At 38.1% G+C, this 28,000-nt stretch overlaps 1 protein-coding gene across 2 annotated transcripts in view; it reads left to right on the forward strand.

Annotated features, from left to right (window-relative positions):
• magi1b (membrane associated guanylate kinase, WW and PDZ domain containing 1b) overlaps positions 1 to 28,000 on the forward strand; it is a 106,422-nt gene that overhangs the window by 13,128 nt on the left and 65,294 nt on the right. For both annotated transcript variants that reach the window (XM_088422791.1, XM_088422792.1), the window contains exon 2: positions 27,884 to 28,000. In XM_088422791.1, coding sequence (XP_088278917.1) covers positions 27,884 to 28,000 — 117 coding nt within the window. The remainder of the gene's footprint in view (positions 1 to 27,883) is intronic.

Raw genomic sequence — 28,000 nt, forward strand, 5'->3', positions numbered from 1 at the left:
AGGTTGATGCTGATTTTTGGCGGAAAAAGAAAGTACAGATATTATTAAATTTGTTACCTCCAATTGTATTTCAGTAGGCGTGAATTATATGAGGTTTGACTACTCACAGGCGTGCTGGGTACGTGTCAAAAGTAAATATAATAAAAAAATCTATTTCTGTTCACAGATTGCATTTTGTGGCATAGTTAAGTTATAAGGAAAGTAATTCTTGCCAAATGTGTTTATATTACTCATAGTTGAATGAGTGTCATTTTTAACACTTAATGCTTAATTTTTGTTGCACTATGAATTTTATATTTTAATATTTTTTTCAAACAAAATGTAACTTGTTTGCAAATTAATGTAAAGAATCCATGTCAGTTCTTTGCACAACCCCCTTGCATTGCTCACCTAATTATTGCTTGTAAAAATGAAGGATTGCTTTGTTATGAATGAGCTCATAAACAAATTTCATGAAATACAGTTTATTTAATGATACAAGGTTATGGTATAGATTTACATGTAATCAATAACAATAACAGTATTTTTTGTACACAGCTACTGTAAATAGTGTACACTTCACCTTCAACATAAGGGTAAAAAGTTGTGATCATCTGTAAATATTGGGCATTTGGCTGATTATTTTTATTTTTTTAGTAAATGTTTGAAGGGCTATAATTTGCTGATTCAATCTGACGGCCAATTAATCTGTTCGGCCTTAGTGAATTGGGTCTCTGTGATATGAAAAAGATAGGAATGTATTGTGATCCCGATCACATGATTGGAAATCAGCAGAAGAACAGCAGAAATAAATGCAGCTCGTGATGAAACGTAGTAATTTTTTTCCATCCTCAGTCTATTACAGAGGTATCTCATCAGGACTTGGTATCAGATTGGTGATTGGTATTGGCAGGTCCTCCAAATCAGGTGATTCATTCAGGTGCAAAAAAAAAAAAAAAAAAAATGGGAGGGGGGTTGAGAAATCCCTGTTTATGTTCTTTAAAAGCAGATTACAATCTGTTGCGACAAGATGCTCTAGGGCAGGTAATTTATTTTCATCTACAGACTGAGGAAAGTGTATTTTTTTTTAATCATTTTAGAAGAAACAAAAAACAACATAATAATGCATTTTTTTTCCTCTTGGTGAAAAATTAAGATGAATAAAAAAAAAGTTTAATGTTGGACTACCTTAATGGTTTTGCCTTCACTAGGCAAACTTATGCTGAGAAGTTATAATTCAATACAAATTTTAAACAAACAATGTCATAGCTTTGCTCTCCACTCTAAAAGAAGGCTTTGATAAACTCTGTTAATCTTCACTCAACTGCTGACCTGGTTTGTGTACATTTGGTCAGATAGGGATCTGGCACCTGTACACCCCTCCCGCAAAAGCTCTGTGCCCCCAAAGGGTCACACCCAAACTTTGGGCAGTTGTGTATACTGTTAACCATGGTGTACTTTGTGCATGATACATAAACAAACTGGTCGTCATATTTTCCATCTGTCTGTGTTAGAGGTAAAAGATGGCTTTTCAAAAGTTTAATAAGTGGGTCTGCTTATCCATCCATTTTTCTGCTTGTTTCCGTCCAGTTGAGTGCCAGCTGCACTTGGAGGTATTTCAGTCCACCTGAACATGGGACCCGGGTCATGTCCAATCACTCTATTTTTAGTGGAACAACTGACAGGATGAGAAGGATGTAGGCGTTATGCGTTAAAAGGGACCTGCTGTGAAAAACATTTTATTTGATTATTGATGAACAGTTTAGGCCCTACCCATTAAATGAGAAATTAGATGGATAGATCTTTTTTTTGTCCCATATCTGAAAATGGGAGCAGGCTGTAGTGGATTTCTATTCACGTCTCCAATCTTGACTCAGTTTTGATGAGAAGATGAAGCTTCATGAAGCACCTGCATTTTTTTTTTTTTTTTGAGTCGGTACTTTCTGTCACGCCAGCCTATATGGAGCACTTGAGCTAGTTGTGATGGGAAAATGAATCCTCATGAATCACTTCTGATATTTTTTGATTCCCTTCATGGCACTCTTAAATTAAACATGCAGCGGAAATAAAATACATTTCTAATTCATTAATAGTTATCTGTAAACAAAATGGACCATCTAGAGTAGTGAAAAAAATAGCACAAGTGGTTTATAAGGCTTCATTTTATTCATTAGCTAGCATCTAATTTATGCTAGATGCAACTATAAAGGAGCTCGAGCCACTGATAAATACTGGCAACAGATGCCGTATGTCAATGTCAGCGTCAGCGTAATGGAGCACTTGAGCATTGCTAGCTAGGAGTCAATTTATGTTAAATGCAGCTATAATGGAGCTTATACTACTCGTAAACCATGGCATCAAGTGCCGTATGTCAATGTCAGCATAATTAAGTTGGTTGTGCCCCGAACCGATGATTGAACGTGATTTCGGAACAACGGTGTACCGTAAGTCGGGAGAAATACGTTACTACGCCGCAACACGCTGTCGTGAAGAATGTCAAAATAAAAGCATACCAATTTGTTCATGCCTATAAGTTATTTGGTAAATTAAAGTTTGTTTTGAAATTTACAGTAAGAAATATTATCATGCGGAGCATTAACAATTGTTGCTGCGATTGGCTTGACGTGTACGCTAATAAATCGAGGTAGAAGCCACTTGTATATCATTCAGAGCGCTAGCTTTGTTTCTGGCCGTCATGGCCATGAAAGGTATACTCAGCATTAATTGCAAGCTTAAGTAAAATTGATGCGCTGGTAGTAATAGACTAAAGGCTAAAAACAAGTAAAATCTTCTCCCATCAGGGTGTTTCCACCTATCAAACCAATACCGCCCCCTTCCCCGGAGACACATTCCGCCATTAGAACTGAAATCAATCCCTGCCACTCTGGGTGCCTCCCCCTCTTTTATCCTCGATTCCCGCAACTGGATCTTTCATTCCTGACTTATCATCCTTTCTTCAAAAGTGGCTGCAATCTAATGAGGGCAAAGTTGGTTTGAAAGAATGCTAGCTTCAAAGCTACTGCGTCTACTATTAAAGGGAAGGGAGATTATCCTCTAGTCCATTTGGCCCTCATCCCCAGGCATGTGTCTTGGGTCAGCGTCACCTCATGGCCCCGCCTCTTTGCCATGGGTGTTGGTCTTTCTTTGTGTTCCCACACCAAACAGTGGCCATGTTGACATTTTTCTTGAGGACCTGTCAGTTTTTTTTTTTTTTTTCTCACACAGCAGGCAAAGCTTGATTGTGGAAAGGTCAAAGAAGGGTGATAGTGGGAAAGGATGAAGTTGTTCAGAAAGAGTGTTTTAACGCCTGCTTGATGGTGATTTGAATTTTTATTTAGTATTTACAGAGAGGGGCCGACTGAAGGATACCAGACCTCTGTTTCTTTTGACTTAGCTGCTCCATAACTCAAATCAGGAAGATGAACAGTAATTCACATCAGTGAACGACTTCCTCTTTCAAATATGAGGTTTGTGTTGTGGTTAACATTCCCTTTTGTCCACACATTGCATATGTATCAGTAGTACTGTACTTTGACCGCAAGGATTTGTACTGTATGAATTACTAGTGATGAGAAAATGAAGCTTGTGAACGTTTCCAATGTACCAGCTTGTCTTTTTTAAATCAAGAATACCATCTACAGAAGTAAAAGAATATCACAAGTGGTTGATGGTGCTTCATTTCCTCTTCACTCGAATTTACCATTGTAAATTCACACATCTAAACATTGATGTATTGCTATTTTTTTTCATCCATTTAAATCGGGAATTGATACTGAACAACCCATATTTTTATGTATATTCTTTGTGTTATAGTAAATTAGAGTGCTACAATGGTAAGCATTCAACTTTTGAGTCACTAATACCCCATGTTTTTAAGAATGACTATTCAATTCCAATGTAGCATTTTACCTTCAAATTTTGTGAAACTAATGGCAATTTTCTCTTCTTTTAATTCGTAATTTCTCGTTAGTGATCATAAAACTGCTCGAAGAGAGACGCAACGAGGCTTAACTAGTATCTGCTGGAATCAGGACCAGTGCCCACCCCAAATTGACAACTTATTGATCAGCATGTAAAATTGTCTAAACCCTCTAAATCCCCTTTCGTTTTTCATGTAAGCAGACTTATCTTTGTATTGAATTCCACTAGCAATTTTGCAGATGTTTGCTCATACTTTAGAAAAACTAATGATCAATGTCTGTTTTTTTGCTGGCATGTTATGGACAAAACGAATATCCATCCATCCATTTTCTATATCCGCTTATCCCTACAAGGGTTGCAGGCTTGCCGGTGCCCATCCCAGCTGACTTTGGGCGGTAGGCCGGGGGACCGAACAATTAGCTGCATCTTAAATTATTTAATCGCACTGTCAAGTTGAAATAATGTCCTGTTATTGAAAGTCAAACTGTTTTAAAACCCCAAATTATTAATCTACAAAATAATGAATGGATTAAAATAAGAACTATTTGCAGCCCTGGTGGATTATTCCTGACTTGCATTGGGCAGGTATCCTGTAGTTTAATGGTTGAAAAATGCAATGCAAATCAGAATTTCACTCATATGTGCCCTTTTAGTTCACTGTTTGGATTGGTCTTCTCTCTACCAAAAATCTGTAAGTACACGGTTGGTTTTAGCCTCTTTTATTCGATTAAATTAGTACTTAAAAATGTATGAATTGTTATACAATCCCTGCCAGGCATTTAACTACATATGCATGAGTCTGAACGAACATTATATTAAAAATTGCTGGCGTTGGGAGCCCTTGTCTCCAAAAGCTTTACTTTTCAGGAATCAGGAAACAGAATCGACCCTACCCTAACACATTTTCTGTGTGACTTTTTAATTAGGGGACTTCTGCTTTGCATTGTTGCACGCTTCACCGCAAGGTCTCCCCTCACTGCTTAATTAGAGAGCAAGGTTATTTGAGGACGGCACAGCAGACCACTGCAGCCAGCAGATGGTAACCGTGTGTGTTTGTCTCATTTGATGCCACCTGTGTCTTCCAGTTCTCCACCACCACTTTCTTTTCCCTTTTGGAACTCTCCTGGGGGGTTGTGAGCTTGTGGTCTTCCTCTTTTAAACGCTTTTAATCACTTTTAATCGCTCATGTCTGTCTGATACCCCCCCCCCCCCCACCTACTGTGTTCACACTGGTTTTGATTGATTGCTTTTAGTAAGCTAATAGCGTCACATTTATCACCCCCTGTGGACGGGTTGGAAAAACGAGGACTTCCCCATCAATAAACTTGAATCGGGCCTTTCAAAATAAGATTTAGTTGAAGATTTAATGTACCTGTCTTCTGTGTTGTACAGTATATCCTGAGGAGACACATACTGTATTTATTGCTCTCTAGGGACTCAGACGCCATCTAATGAGTTGATTCTACTGGACAATTGGTGTCCAAACTTTGGCCCGGGGGCGATTTGTAGTCAGCAGTCCATTTTTAAAGGACCTACGGCTCATGCTGAAAATATTTGCCAGTTAAAAACAAACAAACAAAAAAAAAACAGTGACCCTTGCATCTTTTGATTTATCTGTATGCGAGGAAAACGTTTGGATGACTATTTTTAAAGGGATACAAACTTTATGTAACCATTTTTATCAGTTAAAAGTGGTCTATTTCTTTAAATGTCACAATTAAGTAGTTAGTACCTCTTAGTTAGTAAACCATCCATTCAACATTCTTCCACTTTTGCAAAATCTCTCAATTTAGCTATTTTTTTCAAATCTTAGAAAATGAAAAAGTAATTGAATGAATTTGATTTGCTACCCAGCCCTAAGTTGGACTTAAGCTATTTCACCGTGATTGGTAGAAAAATGGCTTACTATATAAAAAAATTCAAAAACGTAAAGTATGCTGACGTTAGGTGCTGTCTATTGTTGGACCGGTTTTTCTAGATTGCTAGTTGCCTGATGTCACACACAGATAGTTTCTGTCTTCACACTGCTCAGCCCAGCTTCAGTTTCACTACTCATATATACATGCGCTCAATTTCCTGACCTGCGCCGTCTTTGATCTTCCATCGTATCAAGTGTTTCTGCATTTTGAGGCTGCTTTCAAGGTTTTTTTTCCTATTCCGCTCTTATGAACTTTGGGGAAAAATAGCTGCACAAACAACAGATGTGCTCTCAGTTCCCAGACCACCACTTACATTTTCAAAGAATGGTATGTTCTCAACCTCTTGACATTACTTAACAGGAGACATATTTTGCGAGAACTGCACTTTTTCTTAAATTAATAAAACAAAACAAAACCCCACCTACCTTTAGTCATGTCCCTGATTGCAGCTGACATGTTTGTCTTTTAAAAGGGCATGGATGATGTTTTCATACTTTAAACTCCCCTTCCCACCAGGAAAGAGGAGTATGTTTATCCATTTTTATTTTTTGTACACACTGCCAGCCACCTTTTTACCTCCTGCACATGTTCACTTGCTGATTTGCTGAGAATGCAGGAAAGTCATCTGATCTCTTCCCAAATTCCCACACTACAGAGACACAAAGAATCCTTTTTGGCTGACTGAGGGTGAGGTCAGACTTTCTGACATTTTCCTGGGGCATGAGCTGAGGTAAATAAAAACTTTCATTAGCTGTATTTACCATCTGTCAATGATCAGTGCTTTGGGTACAGTAAAGACAATTTTCTGTTCTCCTTATAATACTGTCTTACTGCACTGCTAGCTGTGATAATTGAACAAGAATGTTCCAGAAACAACTGACTTAGTGTAAGTCACTATTTTAATTTTCTTGGTTTACTAATTTACTGTATTTAATTTACTAATTATACTCAATACATCATTACCCCCGATACACTAGACCCGGGGGTAAAAAGTCAAGTCGGTTCAATTAAATGTAACTCTTTTAGTAGTTAGTTGTAGTTGTTATTAAAGACAGTATAAGCACATAGAGCTTCCAAAACTAATAGAAATAACTTCCAAAAAGCACCAGGGCTGTAATAGCTGAGACTATAACCTGTCACTAAAAACAATCTGTAATTAGGACATAGGTTTTAATTGTTGAAATTGTAAGCAGTAGTAGACAGTCAAGTCTGCACATGTCTGCTCGTCAAAAAGAAGAAAAAGAACAGGAAGTTATTGACCTAAGAGTAGCTAACTGGCAGCTCGAGTCTCGAATTACTTAATTGGCTTTAAGGACACTATTACGTGTGTAATGTACTTATAACATTAATTTGTGTCAACTAAATGCTTATTAGTGTTTGTTGACCTTAAATGCTAATGCTTATTGCCCTAATGCTATCTGCAATCATGTTCAAACCTTTTAGATAACCCATTGGAAGAATCAATTGGACAAGCAATTTGAAAAAGATTCGATAGGGGCAGCCCAAATTACCGCAGATATGAAAAGATACAAACAAAACAATGACAAACCCGTCAGAGGGCGGTAATTTAGTGTCATGAACTTTAGAACAGATACAAGTTGCAGTAAGTTCATTGGGCTATATGTAGCAAATGAGACTTTTATAGTTTCTTGGCTGGTTATTTAATTCAGGTTAGTAATAAAAGTTAAAAAGAAAGAAATGGAAGCCTTTTGTTTAAGGCCTTGTTATTCATCACCACTATCAAACCAGTAAATTTGTTTTTTGGCAATATTCCACAGCACTTAGCTTAAAATGAGCTGCCAGCAAATTAACCTGTACCGTCCTGGCTGAGAGCAAACAAAGTTCAACTTGAATTCAAATGCGAGCAATGATCAATCGCTCTTCTCTCCGAGGGCTTTTACTTTTTTGTGTTCATCAAGCTAATGTGCAATCAGTCATTTCACAATTCAGTTTTGTGTCGCCGAAAGTAGGTGAGCGTTGAATGCGTGTCCATTTGTGGTGGACAGGGGCCCACCCGGACCCTGTGGCTGTGAGTGACAACATATGGTGCCTCAGTTTTGGCCTAGTATAAGATTTGACAATAAACGGTTTGGCAAATGTGTCCGTGTGAAGTGTCTTGTCAATTCTAATTCAGAAACTGAAAGATCAACCGAGTGAGCTGCAGCAAAAATGAACATCTGCTCTTAAAGGGATCGTATGTAAGATTTAGACCCTTTTTCATTACGGACAGCTGGAGGTGCTGCATTTACCATTGTATGTGTTTAGGTTTGGGTGCAATTAACTTTCTTGACTTGGGGAGACAATATGGCCACGTAAGTGGACAAATGAATAGGCTTTTTCTCAGGGGGCTTCACAGAAGTGAATGTGGGACAACCCTAGTAACTGTACCTCCCGAGGTTATTTGGACAGGAATGTTTATAAATTGTTTGGCTGTCATTTCTGTGCTTAATTGATCACATGGGGAACACTGTAGCCGCTGGCCATTTAATACTGTCAACAAGCTTGGTGCGAGAACAATCTATAGAAAATGTCACGCGACAGTTACACCAATCAATTGCTGGCTGTCCTCATTTGATTAGTTTAAATGTCTCGGTTTTATGATGTTTGTGAAGAATGCTCGTTATAGGTAATGCTCAGTTTCTTTCCCGGGGACACTGTCATCTGAAATAAATCTGCCAGAACTGTCTCTCTGTCCCCCTCGAAACATGATTAGAGGAGTTAAAAACAGAACTGGCCTCTCTTATTGATCAGAGAGAGCAGAGGCTAAACATCACTGGCTAGTAGGCATGTTAAACGACTCATTAAAGAGCTTCATTAGGAGGGTACGGGGCTGACGGTCTGCAAGTCAATTCAGACTCAAAACAGCCCAAAGTGGACTTGATGAGCAGATGATGCAGTGAAGTTTGGTGTATGTTTTTGGCCGTAAAATTACTCCCTCCTTTGGTTGTTCAGTGAGAGAGCCAAGATTGCAATTAGGAATGTGCAAAAATAACATTTAGGATAGATGTATTACACAGAGGAATGATGCAGATGCATGCTGAATCATGTTGGAGTGTACTTTTGTGTTGTCCTGAGGCAATGAATTACGATTGGTCAGTTGCCAGCCTTCCCTACCAATTGCGGCTGCCGAGTAATATTTTTATACACTCTCCTCCATCTTTATGTGTAACACCAATGCAGCCTATTCAAATCAACAGCAAAGGGCGTCATCTGTTAATTAGCTAGTTGAGAATGCGGGGGGTTGTGCAGAATAGCAAGCCACATTATCAATAGTTTGTCTATCTAAAATATACTCTTTTGTGCACCATTTTTTTAAAAGATCAGTTTTTAAATGGGGGGTACATGAGATTTTAACATTCAGCAGATATTAGCAAATCACCTTCAATTCTTTCTAATGAAATAAGACCTTTTTCAAATTAAGAGCAAATTAAATGGACCATTAAGCAGCAGATTGGTAAACTGTGTCAAAGTGACTCTTTTAAAGGCCTTTTTAAATACAGTCAGAGTGTACTTGGCTGAAAAAATATTACCGGTCTATATGTATATGGTTTTATAAATATTGAGTTTTTGACACCTCTGTAAACCTTCAACTCAGTTATCGGGCCAGGACTAGTTAAAAAGCATTCATCTAGATTTGCTGATACCTGCAGAAACCCTGTCTAAAATGTCACGAACCCCTAGGGTGCCGTCATGTTCCCCCATTTGAAAATCCCCGTGCTAGTCTGGCAACTTCAACTCAGGCCCATAGATGAAGTAATTTTCTTTCTTTCTTTTTTTTTGGGGGGCACACGATTGGCTACATTCTTGTACTTTTCTACGTCTATGTTGATATGTAAAACAGAAAGGGCCATCCATCATCAATGCTTCAGTTTATACACAGCTTTGTTATTTGGCGATCACTTGAAAAAAACAACGATCGACAACATTAGCTGGAGCTAATGGGAGGGGTTCGTTTGTCAGTTTTTTGGAGAGCAAATTTGAGTTCAATAGGCTGCAGGGTGGAGTGAGTGGGGAAGGGCGGGGGCGTTATGGGAGCTGTGGGGGTGCAGCTCTTTAATTGTTGTAATGCGGTCTAACCGTGCACAAGTCTCACGTCTCGGCCGTTCCGCATCATCTGGCCTTCGAGTGCTTCTGTCCTCAGTCATCTGGAATGCACACTTGATCATGCACGCATGCACAAATGAGCGCTGCAAAGGGACGGAAGCCAAGCACCTTTTTCTGCTCCGTCCAAGCCACAATCAAAAGGATTATACGCTCCTTTAGTGTTTATTTCTACATTGGAATTCACCGCATTCTTTAACTTGTGCCGCCTGTGATTTCAGCTTGAGGTCCATTCTTGTGGTTCTGAAGGGTTCACTAAAACATTATAGGATTAACTTTCTTTGGTCAAAAGTATGCTGTCTGCATGAGGTACGCTAACAATGCTATCATTCTTCTCAGAATGTTTGATGTTCTTGAGATCCATGAGATGGAATGCGTATACTGTCTGAAATTTTTTATTTCAACAATGGTGATATGTAATCATTTTTAAGATGAAATTTATTTCTTTTGTTCTCAATGTGGGTACAAGGAGAGCACTATGTGTGAGAGTTTAACAGGGTTTTTGCAGAAAGCAAATTTAATTTAATGTTTTTTAAATGTCGCGACAGGAACATTACATTATCCTTTTCAAATTAAAATCAAATTAATTGGAACATGTAGCACGTTTTCACAACATTTGTATTATCTCATTTTGTTTTTTTATACATATGTGCATTGCTCAAATGTTCAAATATAGGAGGTACCGACATTACTTTGGAATTGGTTATAGGAGATTAAAAACTAATACTCACTTAGGAATTGGTTATGTTCTATTTTTGGAGAATCATCTACATGTATGAGTGAGAGGGTGCTGTGACAACGTTTTAGGGGTACACAAGACTTAAAATGGTTGGGAACCACTGGAGTAGACAACTACTAGATGTCATCCTGCCCGCTCCTATGAAACGAATATACATAAAGAAATTAATCTGTTGGATTGAGGGTTAGGCACACCTCACTTCACCCAAACTGCAAATACTGATGGGAAGTCATTTGCATATAAATTGACATTGAATTTTGTTTTAAAAGAGCCTTCCAGATTGACAGCAATCTGTTGGGATGTATCATCTCTTTGAACTAACTTTGAATAGTATGAAATTTAGATCTTTTCACACTTCCCTCTGAAGTCTGTCTGCTTGGGAGGGTAAAGTGAATCAATGCCAATATAAAGTTTTGGAAACCCCCCGAACCGGTTCCACCCTCTTTTCCCTTTTCCTGACTAACACCCTTTCCTCCCACCCTTTGTGACTCACGTGACTCCTCCGGCAGGAGAGATTTTCTATTTTTTATGGAAAATGTTTTTGCAGGTTAAGTCTCCAGACTTGAGGCAATGTTTGCTTTTTTTAATTAAACAAATGATGATGATTTCTCCAGTTAATAATATTTAATGCATCAGTGGCCTTCTTTTTTTCTGACCTTGAAATGTCCAACTGCATTGAATGCACCATATGTCCCGTTCTCACGTTAGCGGCTAGCGGTGTTAATTGCCATAGCATACAATGACTTGTTTAACTGATGAGGGATTTCTTAGCGTCATTAACTCTCCTGGAACAGCATTAATGTCCGCGGGTCACTTTGACCCTGGGTGTATTTACTCACACAAACGCGTGTACAAAATGAGTATAATCTAAATCCAATATTTTGTTTTAACCATTGATTTATGTTAAAAATCTCCAAAAACTATAAATGTCTCTGGGTCAATTTGACCCGAGGTGCATGTATCCTAAAGTCTCAAAAACTCTCACAAAGTAACAAAGGAAATACTTAATTTAGAACTGTATGTTATGTTTATTTCTCTGGAATAGTAATACCAGTCTGGGTCAATTTGACCCGGTCTCATGTTTTACTTTTCAAAAGTTTCACAAACAATTTTTTGTGCAATTCTGCTAAAAGACAAATCGTCTAATTCCTTATTTCCTCCATCAGAAACCCAAATATTCTTGGGTCATTTTGACCCAGGCTTAGCTTATTTGTCAAAAAAGTTCCATAAATTTAAAACATTTAAAAAAAAACATTGCAACAAGAATACATACCAAAGCTATTTTTTTAAATTATATGTTATTTATATGTAAGCCAAGCACAAGTGTTGTACTGAAAATTAGTCAACATCTAACTTTCAAATGGGTCAATTTGACCCACATAACAACAGGATTGAATGTGATTCTTTCACGGCACCGTGTTATGTAACGTGATTGCGATAATTTGGCATAAAGGAATCGCGGGAACGTTTCATGCTAATCATAACAGAAATGTCAAAACTTCAAAATCAAACTTGCTTAGCCTATTGCATTGTCATCCATGCATTATTATTTAGAGTGTTTCTTTTGGAGTTAGCCTACCTAGCATGTTGATAGCTTGTTATGTTGCTGTTGTTCTATTGACGCGCATCAAATAAATATAATTGTAGGAATATGAAACTAAAAAAAAAAAAATGTTTTTCAAGTACGCACATTACTGAAAGACTTGTTTTACCCCTAGTGGTCAAATCCCGTACATAGGACTTAAACGATTGCATGGTATACATACAGTATATATAAAATCTGGCTTCATTTTACCTCGCCATTTCCTCACTTGTGTTACATCATTTATCATTGCTTCCAGACAGCTATACAATTTCCAACTGTGGCTGCACGTTTGCATCAAGGCCTTTTCATGTGGCGTCAGCGCTCGCGAGGCCCGGTGTTTATCTTCCTCTTTTAGAAGCTGAGAGCGTGGCTTTTTTACACCTCTCTTTCTGCCACAGCAGCTTCCAAGGTAAACACCCCGTAAGCCACAGCAACCACGCCGTACAGAGTTGGCTTTAGGTCTTTGGGTTGAATGTTGCTGAACTTAATGCTACGGCTTCTGACTGGTCTCGGGACTTTGCTGGAGCGCTAACGCTAACGCCATAAGCCCTCACTGGAGAATTAACTCAAGGCTCGTTTCCATCGTGACCCACATTTTTCATCTGTGATGTTTTCTGACTTGTAGCCTGTTGCAACAACATGAAACTGTTTTGCTGTGTGGAATTTATTGAATTTAATTCACCTTCTGACTTTGGATATACCGAGTGGACCCTTAGGAATTTTTTGCTTTGGATACAAAAATTGCAATCAGTTATAAAAGACATATATTGGTCTACAAGCGTACGTAATGGTTTGCCCCGGTAGTTTTGTATCTTCTCCATTTGACAGCTTTGCACGCTTTGGCTTTTTTTTGCTGATTGTGGTCTTTTCTGTGGGCTTAACTAGAGCTGAAGGAGATCCAAGTTTTTTTGAGTCAATACGTGAATGTGATTAGATCCAGTCAGCACATCAGTCAGAGTGGTGGACAGAATGTCCGCTGTATTGATCGCGGATTGGCCACTGAGCTTCTGCCTTTCTTTGATATTCATTTATTTGGATTCGTTCTTGGTCGGCTCTTTTGTTAATATCGCTTGAAACGTCGATGTCGATCGGAAACAGTAAACTGCAGTTTAATATGACATTTGAGGATTTTAAAGAGTTTTAATAATGATGCGTACTAGGGCTGGGCAGTAAAGGATTCAATTCAATTAGTCGTGTTAAAAATGGAAGATTAAATTGTGCAATTTCGATTTTAAATAAGTAGCTAAATGATGACTAGGTGGTTTACAAGACGTGTATTAATTGCTTAATTTGAATGCATATTTCATCTTGAATTAACTTCTCTAGCACCAGCCAATTTTAGACCCACAATTAGCCTAAAATTTGCAAATATTTGAAAAAAAAAACATTATGTGCCTGGGATTGAATGAGCAAAAATTATTCCTCACATACAATTAATCCTTTCACAGACACTTTTTTGTCACTTGATGACAAGTGAAAATGAAATGAACGATCAATCACAATAGAGCTTACGAAGGTCACATGACCCGCAGGTGAGCCATGATTGGTCGTTACCTGAGTCTTGAGCACAGCTGATGTCATTTTCAGGCGACGGTAAGTACAACAATGTGTTTTAAATGTATTAATTGGACATTAAAAATAATTTTGTAATCAAATAAATTATCAACAAGATATTCACTTTTTACTGCTTAAAAATGGGAAATCAAATGCATTATCCCTTTGAGCAAGCTATGCACAAGATATGAATGTTAAGGTTACATTAACAGAGATTTTAAATGAATCCTCGTTCTTTTTGAATAGCCTGAATATTTTTGAATATTTTTCTCATTTAAAAAAAAATACACCCTCATATAAATGACAGCCCTAAAACCATCCAAACTAAACTCTCACAATACTGATCCATGATTCTACGAGCATGTTTTCTGTTTCCAATTTTGTGGTCCTGATTCTTGGAATGACTACTTGAATCATGCTGTCAGCTAAGATGAATACTTCCTCTTCTGGTTTTACAAGATGTCTCTTATGATAAATGTGCTTGTTCCACACCACAAAAATTACAACTTTACAGCAAAGTGTCATTGTCAGATTTCTGGTTATTTTACAGTAAGTGTAAGAAGAGTCCAGGAACCGTCAGCAAGGCTGACGATGATATTTTTAAGAGGGCAAACATTTTCTTTGTTTAGGAACATACAATGGTGAGAAGATGTACTTACAAATATATCAGGGTGAAGGTAAATTGCTTTATGGGTTTGGCGTTTAAACGCCAACATAATTTGCTTCTCAACCGGTTAAACCAGCCACAAACCCTTGAGCCGCAAGCATTTCCCCACAACTAAGCTCACTACAGTACAACTGACTTTTACTGTATGTTTGCCATGCCTCTGATCTTCTAAATATCCATGCTATGGTGAAGCTTTAGCCTTCACAGCTCACAAAAGGCCCAGAAATGCAGCTAACGTGAAATGGCAGCGTGATAAATCTCACAGAGGGAAGCCATCGAAAGTGCAAGACAGGTTTCATTTTTTCAACTCATGGATATTCCAGTTTTGGACTTTTTCATCCAGGAGTAATGCCTTAGTCTCCGAAAAGCTCATATGATTATGTTGTATTATGTAACCGTTTTGATGCATCCACACCTCTAAAGGTAATAAAACAACGATCACTACTACACAAAAACACCATAAATAAAAATGTATTAAAAACCTGCTACGGTGCCTATTTTTTTAAGCCTGACAAGTGTTTTTTGTTTACAGTTACACTACATTTTATACACCCTGAAAATGTTCAAATATTTTTTCAAATCCAACTAAATGTGGTAAATATTTGCAGTAAATTTTTTGATCCGGGCTGATCCTTCTGCAGCAAATATTTGATATTTTGTATTTTGCTAGCTAAAAGGCACATTATGCATATCTGAGTCATTGTTTGTGCCACTGGAGGATACGTACCTGATTTTGAAGCGATTGTTTGTTGTTGTTTTTTTGGGGTGATTTTTTTTTTTTTTAATAGTACACAATGCATATTTGAATGTAGAGACAGAATTTTATTGTAGCTAGCGCCACGAGCTAGTATGCTGTGTGCTTTAATGTAGTCGTTCTTCAGGTTTATAATTATGTAGCATCTATGCTAATTTCTGTTAACTCACCTGTAGCTTTTCACATTAAATTTTAGGATTAAGTTAGATGAAATTACGTGATTTTGTTAAACATTTTGGTGTTTATATATACTACTTATTATTTGTATTTTGCTTCTTGTGTAACTTGCTATTATGACGATGAATTTTGCCTCTTTTCTCTTATTAACGTGTCTAGATTAGTTCGATAGCAGTTAGTATTACTTTAAATTTAAACGTGACGTGACATCAGCAGCTTGAAGCACGCAATCTGTATTATTTGGAGAATTGTACAGGCAAATGTGACAACAAGGGCTTAGTGCGTTTTAATGAGTTTAGGTGTGTGTGTTGCACATGAGCGGGTATAAAGGATTACAGGTGGGTCTGGAACATATCCCCCACGATAAATAGGGTTAACTGTAGAATTCTTGTAGCCATATGCAAAGAAAGCCTCCATTGTTGACCTTTGTTTGCGTTGTTCCAGCCACACTTCTCAGCGCATGTACTGTAGCTGACGTAACTATTGCCATCAGGCTTACAGGAAACAGGGCTCACCCAAACCATAGCATGACAAGTAGAATTAAAGTGTGCCGCATGATGGAAAACTTGGCTTTAGCTCATTTTTCATGTGTGTACTTTCTGTCCACTAAGCACATTCCCACTCAGGTGCAGGACTCGGGGCACATCTGTGGTGCACCCCCTCCGTTGGCAACAGCCCCAGACCCTTTACGTTACTCCCTGTTTAACAATCCCTCCCTTTTTTAAGACTTTCTCTGCATTATTCAAGTACAAATATGTGTCTTCCTGACACCGCTATCTTCGTTTGTTTACTTTCAATTTTGATTTGCTGTCTTGAAATCTGATGACAGGACATGTTTAACTCCCATTTTAACTGTCAGACATGTTAACTCTTTCAGTGCCATGGATGAGAATTTTCGTCATGTAAAATACTTAGGTTGTGTGCCAAGAATTCTTATCCACTTTTTTTTTTAATGAATGGATAGATGACACCCGTGGCCAGCACTCTTAATATCATGTCAGTTGTTGTAATATAGTAATATACATACGCAAACTGTTATTTTGCCATCAAAAACACATTTTCACTGTTTTTGTTCATGTTTTATCGAAAAGAAGTTGAGATTGAGGTGTTGAGATGTTTCAGATGCTACAAAAAAATGTGTCAAAGTCACTGTTTTCACACATTTTCCAAAATGGCTTAGTGGCACTCAAAAGACCTTCAAACTGTGATTCCAAAGAACGGAATAAGGTAGACTCTTCATTTTTTTTCTAGGTAAAGAATGGAATCCAATCTTTCATATGGGACCTCAATGTCATACCATACAATAGTCTGTTGGGCTTGAAAAATGCATCAAAATGAACAAATCATCTGGCACTTGAGGGATTGGCCCTTCAGATAACGCTTGGCACAAAATTCAAGGCTTTTTATATATATATATATATGTATATATATATATATATATATATATATATATATATATATATATATATATATATATATATATATATATATATATATATATATATATATACAAAAATGAACTGTCTTCCAAAAAACAATTTTGGTGCAAATTCCAAAATTTACACAAGCGTACAGCAACAAGAAATTGCTTGTTTTGAGTCTTGAAGTTAGTTTTGAATGACTGTATATACAATAATTGTGAATGGCAGTGACTGAGTTAACAATTGCACTGGATCTTTGACGTCTATAGACGTCAATGGTTGTGAATGAGATAATCTCAGATAATAGTTTTCCTTATTGGTATAGTTGAAAACATGGTCACATTTGCTCATGTGTTGCCTAGCATGTGAGTAAAATGAAAAGGCTTTTATTTTGTCTTTTTTAAAATCAAACTATCACCAACACAAGTAAGAATGTTCAAGTTTGGTCCGGCTACCAAACATTGTGGTTGTGGCAGGCACACTAACAAGTGAAAATATTGTGGTTTGTGATTAAGTGACTCAAGTTGGACGCATGACAAAGAACTCGAGACCCACTACAGACTAAAATGCCACGTGAAACTGGATGAGGCAGTATGTTGTGTAAAGCCTTTTTAATATTGTGGAATCTGATGATGCTTGACTATTTCTGTCATTTAAAGATTGCTGAGTAAATTTGAATTAAAATGTGACTGATGGGTGTGTCTCTCCGTCGCATTGTCGTCTCCATGGCGTGGTGGGAGGAGGCCTCCGTGGGGATGAAGGCATCAGCCTGGGTGAATTCCAATTGTCCAACAAGCAACTACTTTGTTTATTCTGTTGAACTTGTTCGCTTGTCATGGACACTAATTTGATTTCAGAAATAAATATATTTTCTGGAAAATATTTAACACCAATTTGTTTTAATATAAATCTATTTGTAGTTTATACACAAAAAATTATTGTGCAGAACTAAAATGCCACAATTAAGCAATTTTTTTTAAAAGCAAATTTTAAAATATTTAATTTTTTAACATGACAAATTAGTTGAATTAATTCAACTTATTACCAAGCCCGATAACTACAAGTGCACATCATACACATGATGTTTTATTCAGGTTATATTTTGATATCACAGATTAGAAGGATTTTAAATAAATATAAATGTAATAAACAACAAAACAACATTAATAACTATAAATCATAATAAATATGACATTTCAAAATAAAAATAAAATAAATGTCTAGATAGAGACAAAAATATAAACAAAACTAAATATCAGTGCATAAAAAACACTCTCCTCATTTATTTTCTTTCCTGCTGAAGATGTCAACATGAAATATTGTTCAAATGAGGGGGTGGTCCTAAGTGTGCCCTGGGGTCATGTGGTTAGCCTCCACCGTTAGCTTATATTTATATATATATATATATATATATATATATATATATATAAAAAAAATTTTAATGTGTGTGTGTATATTTTTTTTTCATATATTATATTGCTCCGCCATCAACTGGTCTTGGTTCTAAGTGAATATAACAGCCTAACTGTTGAGTGCGCGCGTGCCTCCGCGTCTGACCCGCAGTCGGCTGCGGAGGGATGCAAGGATGCAAGGGATGAGTGTTGCCTGATGCTGACCCAGAAAGGACTGTGGATGTAATCAGCAGTGACTGCTCGCACATTAGCCCACAACACTGGAACATACAGCTTTGTGTGTGAAAATTAATGGTTGCTTTTTTTGGTCAGTTTTCTTGTTTTGCTATTTTTCTCTTTCAGATGAAAGATGTGAGTGTTAATAGATGCACTACTGCGAATATTATATGATGATAATAACTCAAGTGGGGGGCTGGTCTTTTGATGAAGTGGAAATGACTCACCTTTTAAAAACGTTTTGCTCTCTTTTATCCCCATTTATGCTTGTTCATGTGAGTACTCGTTTGTGTTCCCATCTTCGTTCTAAAATTAGATCAGAGAACAGATGTGCAGAGTTGAGTCCCTTTTGTGTGCATGTGTTGCCAAATGTACTCATGCGCATGAGCAAGGCTGTATTTGTGTGTGTGTGTGTGTGTTCGCACAACAGCTTGAGCGAGTCTTGAGTCAGCAGTATGACGGGGTGACGGACGATTGAGAAATGGGTCAGTTGTGCCCTTTGACGGCATGACGGAGGTGGATATGTGCGGGAGGATGATTCGAGGTGAATGTTTGTGGTTCAAAGAGTGCTGCCGAGAAAACGAAATGAGTTTGGGGGTCATTAGCAGGGGATTACGTAAGTGGAGGGGAGGCAAGAAGTGGAGGATGAGAAGCTTGGACTCAGCAGTACGATTAGGCTTCCTCAGGACTTAATTTTAAGTTGGAAAATAGAACTGGTCAGACATTTGAAACCACGCGAGCTCATAATAAACATCCCAGTTAATTTCCCAGCAGACCTAAAGCAATGCTAATAGTTTGCAGCAAATATGAATGAAAATATACCTACATGGCCACAACTTTTTTGTATGTTATAAATAATCAGAATTTTTTTTATGATTTCTACCCATTAGTTGTGACAGTTGGTCAAAAAATGTCCCAACTTTTGAGATGAGAAATTTTGGTTGTGAATAAATAAAGGGCTTCAGTAAATTATAAAATTATATCAGGGTTGCAGAGTCTATCATTTTCATCCTGGTCACAAGGTGTATGTTTAGACTGTCCTTCGCTGTAACTGAGATTTTAAAATATATTTTAGAAAAATCCATGCAAAAATCCCTAGTTCAATTTTGTAATTGTATAAATCCAGGGCCCCCCATCCAAATGGTTCTGCCCAAGCTGTCATATGCCACCTGTCAAATGTTTGAAAAATATGTTTAGAATAAAGTCTGATTTCTTTTTGAGATCTTTGCTATGGTCCTGAAAGGAGGACACTTTTTTTTTTTTTTTTTTTTTTAAATATTTGAGGATAGACCATTATATAAAAAAAAAAAGTTTGGAGGTTTAACAAATTGGACAGTTATGGCACAACACCCTTATTTATTTATTTATTTATTATTATTTTTTATTTATCTATCCCAAAATGCTTTGTGTTGGTTAAGGGGCTCTATGCTGAAAAACACTATAGGGGCCACATAAGTGAAGAAAAGGTTGAGACAAGAACCACTGATCTAACATATCCTCTTATTAGCCATTCAACAGTTATAAATGTTTGAATACTGTTTTAAAAAGCTACTTAGCGGAATTTGTCATAATAAAAACCTTATATTTGGGTAAACGTGTGTGTCTCAATTGTTTATCTTATTTAAGTTAATATTTACACATCTTTTTAAACACATCTTTGCAAATGTGATTTTCTCACACACCTATTTAATTTATTTATTAATTTGGCAATAATCAAATTATTAAATAATTTTGAGTTCACAGTTGTTTCAGTTCAACTAAGAGCAATGTGAACATTTGAGAATGAAATACCACGTTCATGTGGACCAAAATGACAGTTATAGGGTGCTGTCTTTCCGTTTTGCACACATTTTACTTAGAACAGCCGTAAAACCATCAATTTAGGAGTTGATTCACCAGTAAACAATTGTGAGATGGTCCACTGTCCAACTACTAAGCAACACACCCCCCCTGGTGGCAGTGTTAATCAACCACGTACCCTGAATACATTTATTTTCTGTAGTTTCTCCTCACGAGGCATGCCGTGCAATATTTCAATAGGTGCCCTGAAATTGTGACTTTTTTTATCTTCTTCAATGCATTTCTTTTAATACATGCCACTCCCAAGGTTGTGACAAGGTTGGTATTGCTCGGTCTTGTTTTGTGACATGCCTTGTTCTTCAGTTTTTCTCCGTGTAAAAATGCTGAACTAGGTTTTTTGCTGGAGGCCTGCATTAAATCTGGCAGCCGATCAGATGGCTTGCCACACGAGACTAATATGTTGGCGTTGAAATACTGTCTGTCGGTGAAGAGCCCCCAATGGTGCCGTCATTAACCTTATAAGTACAGGCTTTCAACTCGCCTATACATCAGTCCCACAATCACATCATTAGCTGGTGCTGACAGTAAGTTTGCATCAAGGAGGTTAATCGTGGTTTGCTCTAGCTTTTACCGGTCTGTGGGGATTTTTTTCGTTAAATGTAAAATATCATTATGGCTGGCCTTTTCCCTCTGCGGCTTTTCTGAACTTATCCAAAGCTACTATACTTTCGCATCCTCTTGTAAGTCTTGACAAGAATCCTTTGGAGGTAATCAGGATGAAATTCAAAATTAGGTGACTGGGTTTAAGATTTTATAAAGTACAATACAGAATATTGTGACTACGTCAATGAGGGGCCAAAAAGTTGAGTTGGCTGCGAGCAAGATTTGAATAAAAGCTCACAAGGGGCGAACATTTTCAATTATTGCCAGAAGTAGTAAAATATGCGTTTGCATTACTATTTGCTAAAGCTCGCAAATGTTCACAAATGTTTTCCAACTCTTTTAGTGATTATTCTTGTCACAAAATTTTGGAACATGTCTGTAATTGTTTTTTTCCACTTAACAAAACTAAATACAAAGTCACTGGTGAACAGACAGTAATACAGAGGAAAAAATACATTTGTAATACACAACAAAATGTACTCAGCTTATTCAGTCAAGGCATGAAATAATTGATTGAATTATTCAAAAGAACTATTTAAAAAAATTCGATAGTGAAGGCGCTACTGCTTTTTAATAACTGTTAACTTCACCTTCATAATGTCCTTTAAAATAACAATCCAAAATAACAAACCAAAATTTGTCATTTTGGAGTGTGTGTGTGTGTGGACTGAGAGGCATCTGAACCTCCTCCTAAATAAAAACCAGTTTTGTCTTGGTAGTTATGAGTCTCATTTAGTGATAACGTAACATCATTTAGGCACAGCACGTAGTGAATTCCTTGGCGCTGCTTAAGGTCTGTGCACAAGGATGACGTCATCTCACCCCCAAATCTGTTGTCATGTGCCCTCTTTGTCTTTTGTTTTTGTAATGCATAGTTTGTCCAGAGGGTGGCAGCAGACTATGATGGACTGAAGCTGCTGATAACCCTGCCACTGTTTTAACGCATCTGGCAGCTGTTGCCATGGATACAGAGCACCGCCATTACTGCAACATAAGCTACACATTAAAGGGATTTACATTGCAGTGATAATCTCAGATACAGACATGCTTGCATACCTGTCTCGTGTTTGTGAAGCTGCTTATTCAGAATAGCAAAGTCAGTTTTAGGTGTAAGAGACCCAGAAGGGCACAGCCATCTGCCCTTCCTCCAATCCCAGACAAGATGGGCCCTTGTGGTTTTAGGCGTCACGCTTTGTGCATCTGTAATTCATCACCGCTACCTGAGATTGAATAATTTCTTAACAGATGACCGTAGACAATGAATTAATTCTCAGCTATTAGATGAGATACGGCATCGGAAAGCTATACTCGCCCAAAATCTCATTATGTCGTTTTGCTTTCTCTTACAAATGAAATTTCATTTCTCATTAAGATTTTATTTTAGGGGGGGGGGGGGGGGGGGCTATTGGCGATTAAAAACTCTTGTATGTGTGGGTATGACCTAAGATTTCCCCTCTTTAAGTGTCACAGAAGTTCCTGCTCAGCTCCTGTTCTCTGACTAGAACATATGGTTAAGCCCTGATCAGAATGATGCAGAATGTTAACTGTACATAGCCACCACTGGTTGAATCAATTAAGTGGTGATTAGGCCTGATTATCTGATTAACTGCAGCCCAGGATGAAGTCTTCACTTAAGAGATTGATTAGTCTTGACATAGCTTGGAAAAATGTGCGGTTAGACCAAATTCAAATTAGAGAGGGATTGAAGTGCAGAAATCCAATCGGTCGTGAAGCTTATTTTCTCGCCATAACTTACTTTGGGGAAATGTTATTGGATTTCAAGTTGGTGCTACATTATGGTTGTTGCTAGTAATATTACATGGACTCGTGACTCCTTTGCCAAACTAGTTTGGCAAACTGTAGTGCAGGGTTATACGGATGCGCATTGTTGTTAGCAACACCATTTTCTAGTGAGACGGAAACAGTTTTTCTTTTCAAATCAAGAGCAAATTAATTGGAACATAAGGCAACATATTGATAATTGTCTTATAGTGACTCCTTAGCAAAACCTCTTGTTTGTTTTTATATGGATGCGCGTTGTCATTAGTGACGCCATTTTCTGATGTGATAGGAAAAGTTAATCTTTCTTTTCAAATCAAGAGCTAATTAATTGTAAAATTAAGTAACATATAGATAGTGTAATAATGACTCCTTTGCAAAACTATTTGATTTTGTTTTATACGGATGCACACTGTCTTTAGAGACATAATTTCCTGGCTGGACAGGAACATTTTTTTTCTATTCAAATTTGGAGCAAATTAATTGGAAACTGAAACAGTTTAATGTTAAATTGTGTTATAGTGACTCCTTTGCCAAACTTGATTTTGTTTATGCATGCGCTTTGTCTTTAGCAACACCATATTCTGGCATGATAGGAAGAGTTAGTTTTTATTTTCAAATCAAGAGCAAATTAAATGGAACCTTAAGGAACATTGTGCTAAATTCTTATAGTGACTCCTTTGCAAAACTTTGGTTTTATACTGATGCACATTGTCATTAGTGTCACAATTTTGATGAGCCAGAAATAAAGATGTTACACTATCTATTGAATAAAATACAAATGTAGTTTCAAAGTTTATTAAATTTGACCCTGATGGCACAGCATTGTTTTAGGTGTTATTTTTTTTAATCCAAACACATTTTTTAGCGAGCACTTGGCTATAAAATATTTCCAATGGGCTCCAGCATTGAACAATGGTTGAGAACCTTAGACAATATCTAACTACGTTTTTTTTGTTCAATTAACATTACCAAGGGCATTTATATTTATAATTGCTTCTAAAACATTTTGTAGTTTGGCGCTTAAAGCCACACAAAACTCTTCCAAACTGTTGGTTTCCACCCATCCCCACCATCTGCGGATAGAGTTTCAGCGAGGACTTTTTTTTTTCCCCCTCTAGTGTGAATACAGATGTCAAGTTTCAGTGTAGGGTTTGGCTGGTGTCTCCATTTCCTTAAGTGTGACCAATTACAGCGAAGGCCTGGCTGGTGCCTTGTCTGGCCTTGGCCCGGTGATTGTGGGGAGCGTAGTGGGGGGGGATCTTGGCATTTGCAATAGGACATTCCTGTTAAGTACAAAACTTTTCACTTTTAATTTGTGTCAAAAAATGCACTCATGTTTTGCCTGACTGGCTGTTGTGTTCTCTGTAGCGAAATCAGTTCTTTTTCGCTCTCTCATGGATTATTGGCCCCCTCCCCACATTTTATGGAAAATGTATAACAGGTGTGCAGCATTTGAAAGACATGTCTTATTTAATTATCATCCTCCAAAAAGAATTGGGGGTGGGTGGATTTCTTCTAGCTTGTGCCTACTTTCAAACCAATGATTTAGAAATTGCACTTGGATTTGTAGAATTTCAGATTGTAGCCATGAGGATTATCGCTGGATGCAAATGAGTCAATCCACTGCGTTAGCACTTGTTGGCTTTATGCTTGATGATGTACACCGCTGTGCGCAATTCGTTGATCATGGTCGATCGCAAAGGTAGTAGCATGACATCTTATGACATGGAAAAAAAAAAGCAAACAGGGTTAAAAGCTAAATACAGGTGCATACGAGTAACAGGTTACATGTGAGCATTTTTCGGTGGACGTTTGTGTGTTGGCATCATTTTACGTGGGCCCCTTACAATTTATGTCGCTCTCCCTAAGTTTCCATCACTACCCCTTGTGTACACAGTGTGTATGCACATCCTCCTCAGACGATTTTTTTTTGTGTCCACTGTAGTGCATTTGTTTTTGGTCTTTACGTTTTGTCTAATTAGAGCTACCTTACTAAGCCCTACTGTGCTCTCGCGTGTTTAAATTTGCTGTCTCGCTGGGACAAAATGGACACAATAGTGGACACAAACGATTAGGCTGGCTCGCAGGAAGATACAGTGGGCCCCCGGGTTACGAACTTAATCCGTTCAGCAGCTACGCTCGTATCTCGAATTGCTCGTATAGCGGGCAATCCAAACCCATGTTAATTCGTGAATGCGTGCAACGCGCGCAGAAGCCTTGGGTAACACATTACGCTGCATACATATAATGATATTGAGTAACATTATCTGCTGTACAATTGCAATATATAACAACAGCAAAGGAAAAATGACTTTTACCTTTGGAAAGACATGACTTAAGCTGAGACAAGCACAAGTCAACACTGGAAAGTAGATATGCTATTGGTCTTACAGTGTCACAGTAACTTTTTCAGTCAGGGTTTTCTCTACTTCCTTCCATCCCAACCAGCTGTGCCATCAAGCTAGATAAAGGCGTTCGGCCAATAGCATATCGGCACTTCTGTGATTGACGTGTGACGCCGGCCAATAGCATCTCCGTGAGTGAGACCGGGTGACCTTAATCGACCAATAGCATATTGGTGTCTCCTTGACTGACTGATACTTATTGGCACGTTTTTTTTAAACGGTTGGAATGTATTGACAATTAATTAAAAAAAAAACCCACACATTTAAACCAATGACAATTCTCTGTCCTGCAATCGGCACACTTAATTTCATGTCAGCTGTTTTTCCCGATGTCAAATGAGCTGGGTGGTGGCGGAGGGGAGGGTTTCTGTGTGTTGTTTTAACAAGCCACCACACTTACAGCTTGTTCGAGCATCAATTTACTGGTCGGTTCAGCTCATAGTATTGCAACAGTGTCGCTGCCTCAAAGCATGTTGGGAGGTTCCACGACTAACATGACTTGCAGTTATGTCAGTCATCTACTAGATGGTAACGTAATACCACCCGTAAAAGAGAGCAGACCATCGCTCGGACTCAACGCGGCGACGCAAATATGCTATTGGTCTTACAGTGTTACAGTAACTCTTTCAGTCAGGGTGCAAATCACGCAGATACTAAAACATCATCCTCTTATTTCTTCCTTTACCGCTGCTAGTAATTTTAGAAGCTATGTCTAACAGATAAAGTTTGCAAAGTCTTCAAAACATTCCGTTTTTCACTCATTTTCTCTCGTTCCTTCCATCCTGTCCCATCAAGCTAGATAAAGGCGTTCGGCCAATAGCATATCGGCATTTCTGTGATTGACGTGTGACGCCGGCCAATAGCATCTCCGTGAGTGAGACCGGGTGACCTTAATCGACCAATAGCATATTGGCGTCTCCTTGACTGACTGATAATTATTCGCACTTTTTTTTTAAACGGTTGGAATGTATTGACAATTAATTTTTAAAAAAACACACATTTAAACCAATGACAATTCTTTGTCCTGCAATCGGCACATTTAATTTCATGTCAGCTGTTTTTCCCTTTAGCTGTACAAACACTACACTTAAATGGTAATTATATTTAGACACCGTGAGTGAGACAGTCAGTGTGACGTTGTAAGACCAATAGCGTTCACGTAATCGCCACAAGTATCTACTGATGATTTTAGATGACGCACCTGTTGAAATTGATGACGCAGTTTAGCGAGAACATTTCTACATACTCAATGGCTGGATTGTCGGAATGCTCGTAAGGCGAGAGGTTTGTTCGTAAGCGGAGGACTAAAATCCCCCTGATCCACGCTCGTAAGGCGAATTGTTCGTAAATCAGGGTGCTCGTAAGGCGGGGGCCGACTGTATATTGGGTTGAGGAAGAAAATGAGGCCAAGCTTACTGTTTCTTGATCTACCAAAAACAGAGTGCTCCATTCAGTTGTTGTTGTAGTCCAGTAATTGTTTTGTGGTGGTAGTTAATTGGTTTACGGCCTTAACTTACTTGGCAGCCATTTGAATGGACTAATTGTTTTAAAGAGGACATGAGCCGCATGTTTTTTTGAGATGGAGGTTGTCCTGTTTTCGATCCTTAAGGCCAAGTGTGTTTACCTCACAAGAATCAACAAAGTACGGCGTGTTCCGATTTAGTTGACGTAAAGTAGTTTGGGAGAATAAACTCGATCTACTCGACTAATTTTGTTGTTGATTCCTCACATTCAGTCTGGGCCACACAGCCACGTTTTTATTGGTGGTATAATATCCATCGCTCTCCAGTAACTGGTGTCTACAAGAGCAGGCTGCCGTATGTGTGTTACGCGCTCTCTGTTGGCCCGAGTGCTTGCCTGTGACCTGTGGTGAGGATTACAACACTGCGATTTGTCTGGATGGGACGGCGCCAGGAGCGGGGATTCCTTTCAGGAGTCGCGTAGGCTGCGGGGCTCAGACTCCACCTTTTGCCTCCAAATGGATGAATTTGGAACTGATAGAATGAATTCATGGTTTACTGAAAAAAAAAGTCAGGTGCACGTATACGTAATACATGAAGCCGGTGCGTCAAATATCACGCCGGTAGGATATACATGCAGATTTGATGATATTCTACACTTCCATTCAGTGCATAATGCTTCCCTGTAGTCTGCTTACAATATCAATCATGTTATTAAACACACAAGCACATACACAGTTTCCATGGAAACAGAATCCTGGGCCTTTATGACTATAGCTGTTTGCCCAGGAAAACCGAAGGCGGCCTCAACAGCAATGCAAAGATGACAAAAAAGACATATGGTGCAAATTCTTCCAAGATGATGCACCATAATTAGCTCAATCATTAAAAAAAAAAAATCTGAGCTATTACCTGTCATCGTACGTTTTTGTCTTTTGCACGTGTTTCGCATGGTCAGTAATGTGGACGGTCACACAAAGGCACTTGGAAAGAAACCCACACCCTTGCACGCATGCACATTCACACCATTCAGTGGGCTAAAGTGTTTTTGGGTCCAGATGGTCAAGCGGTAGGATGACTGATTCGCATTGCTAGCTGTAATGCTAGCCGTAAGAGTTCTGGCTAGCTGGCAAGCTGAGGGTGAATCTGCCTCTCTTTTAAGTGGTAATGGCAAGTGTACAATGCATGTTTAGTACAACAAAGCCAACCTGTTTATTTTATTCAGCAGCCAAATTTTACAACAGTGATTTTTTTTTTTTTTTTTTTTTTGGTATGATTTGTTTTGGAACGGTAACCACATGTTTTCCTGTTTGTGTCCACAATGGCAGGAAATAAGCTGAACAAGGATCTGAAGCATTATCTTAGCCAGCGCTTCCAGAAGTCTTCACCCGACCACGAACTGCAGCAAATTATCCGAGACAACCTCTATCGTCACGCCGTGCCTT

This window comes from Hippichthys cyanospilos, chromosome 9 (assembly GCF_059441005.1).
Source record: "Hippichthys cyanospilos isolate Australia breed blue-spotted pipefish chromosome 9, RoL_Hcya_1.0, whole genome shotgun sequence".
In the NCBI taxonomy this organism is placed as follows: Eukaryota; Metazoa; Chordata; class Actinopteri; order Syngnathiformes; family Syngnathidae; genus Hippichthys; species Hippichthys cyanospilos.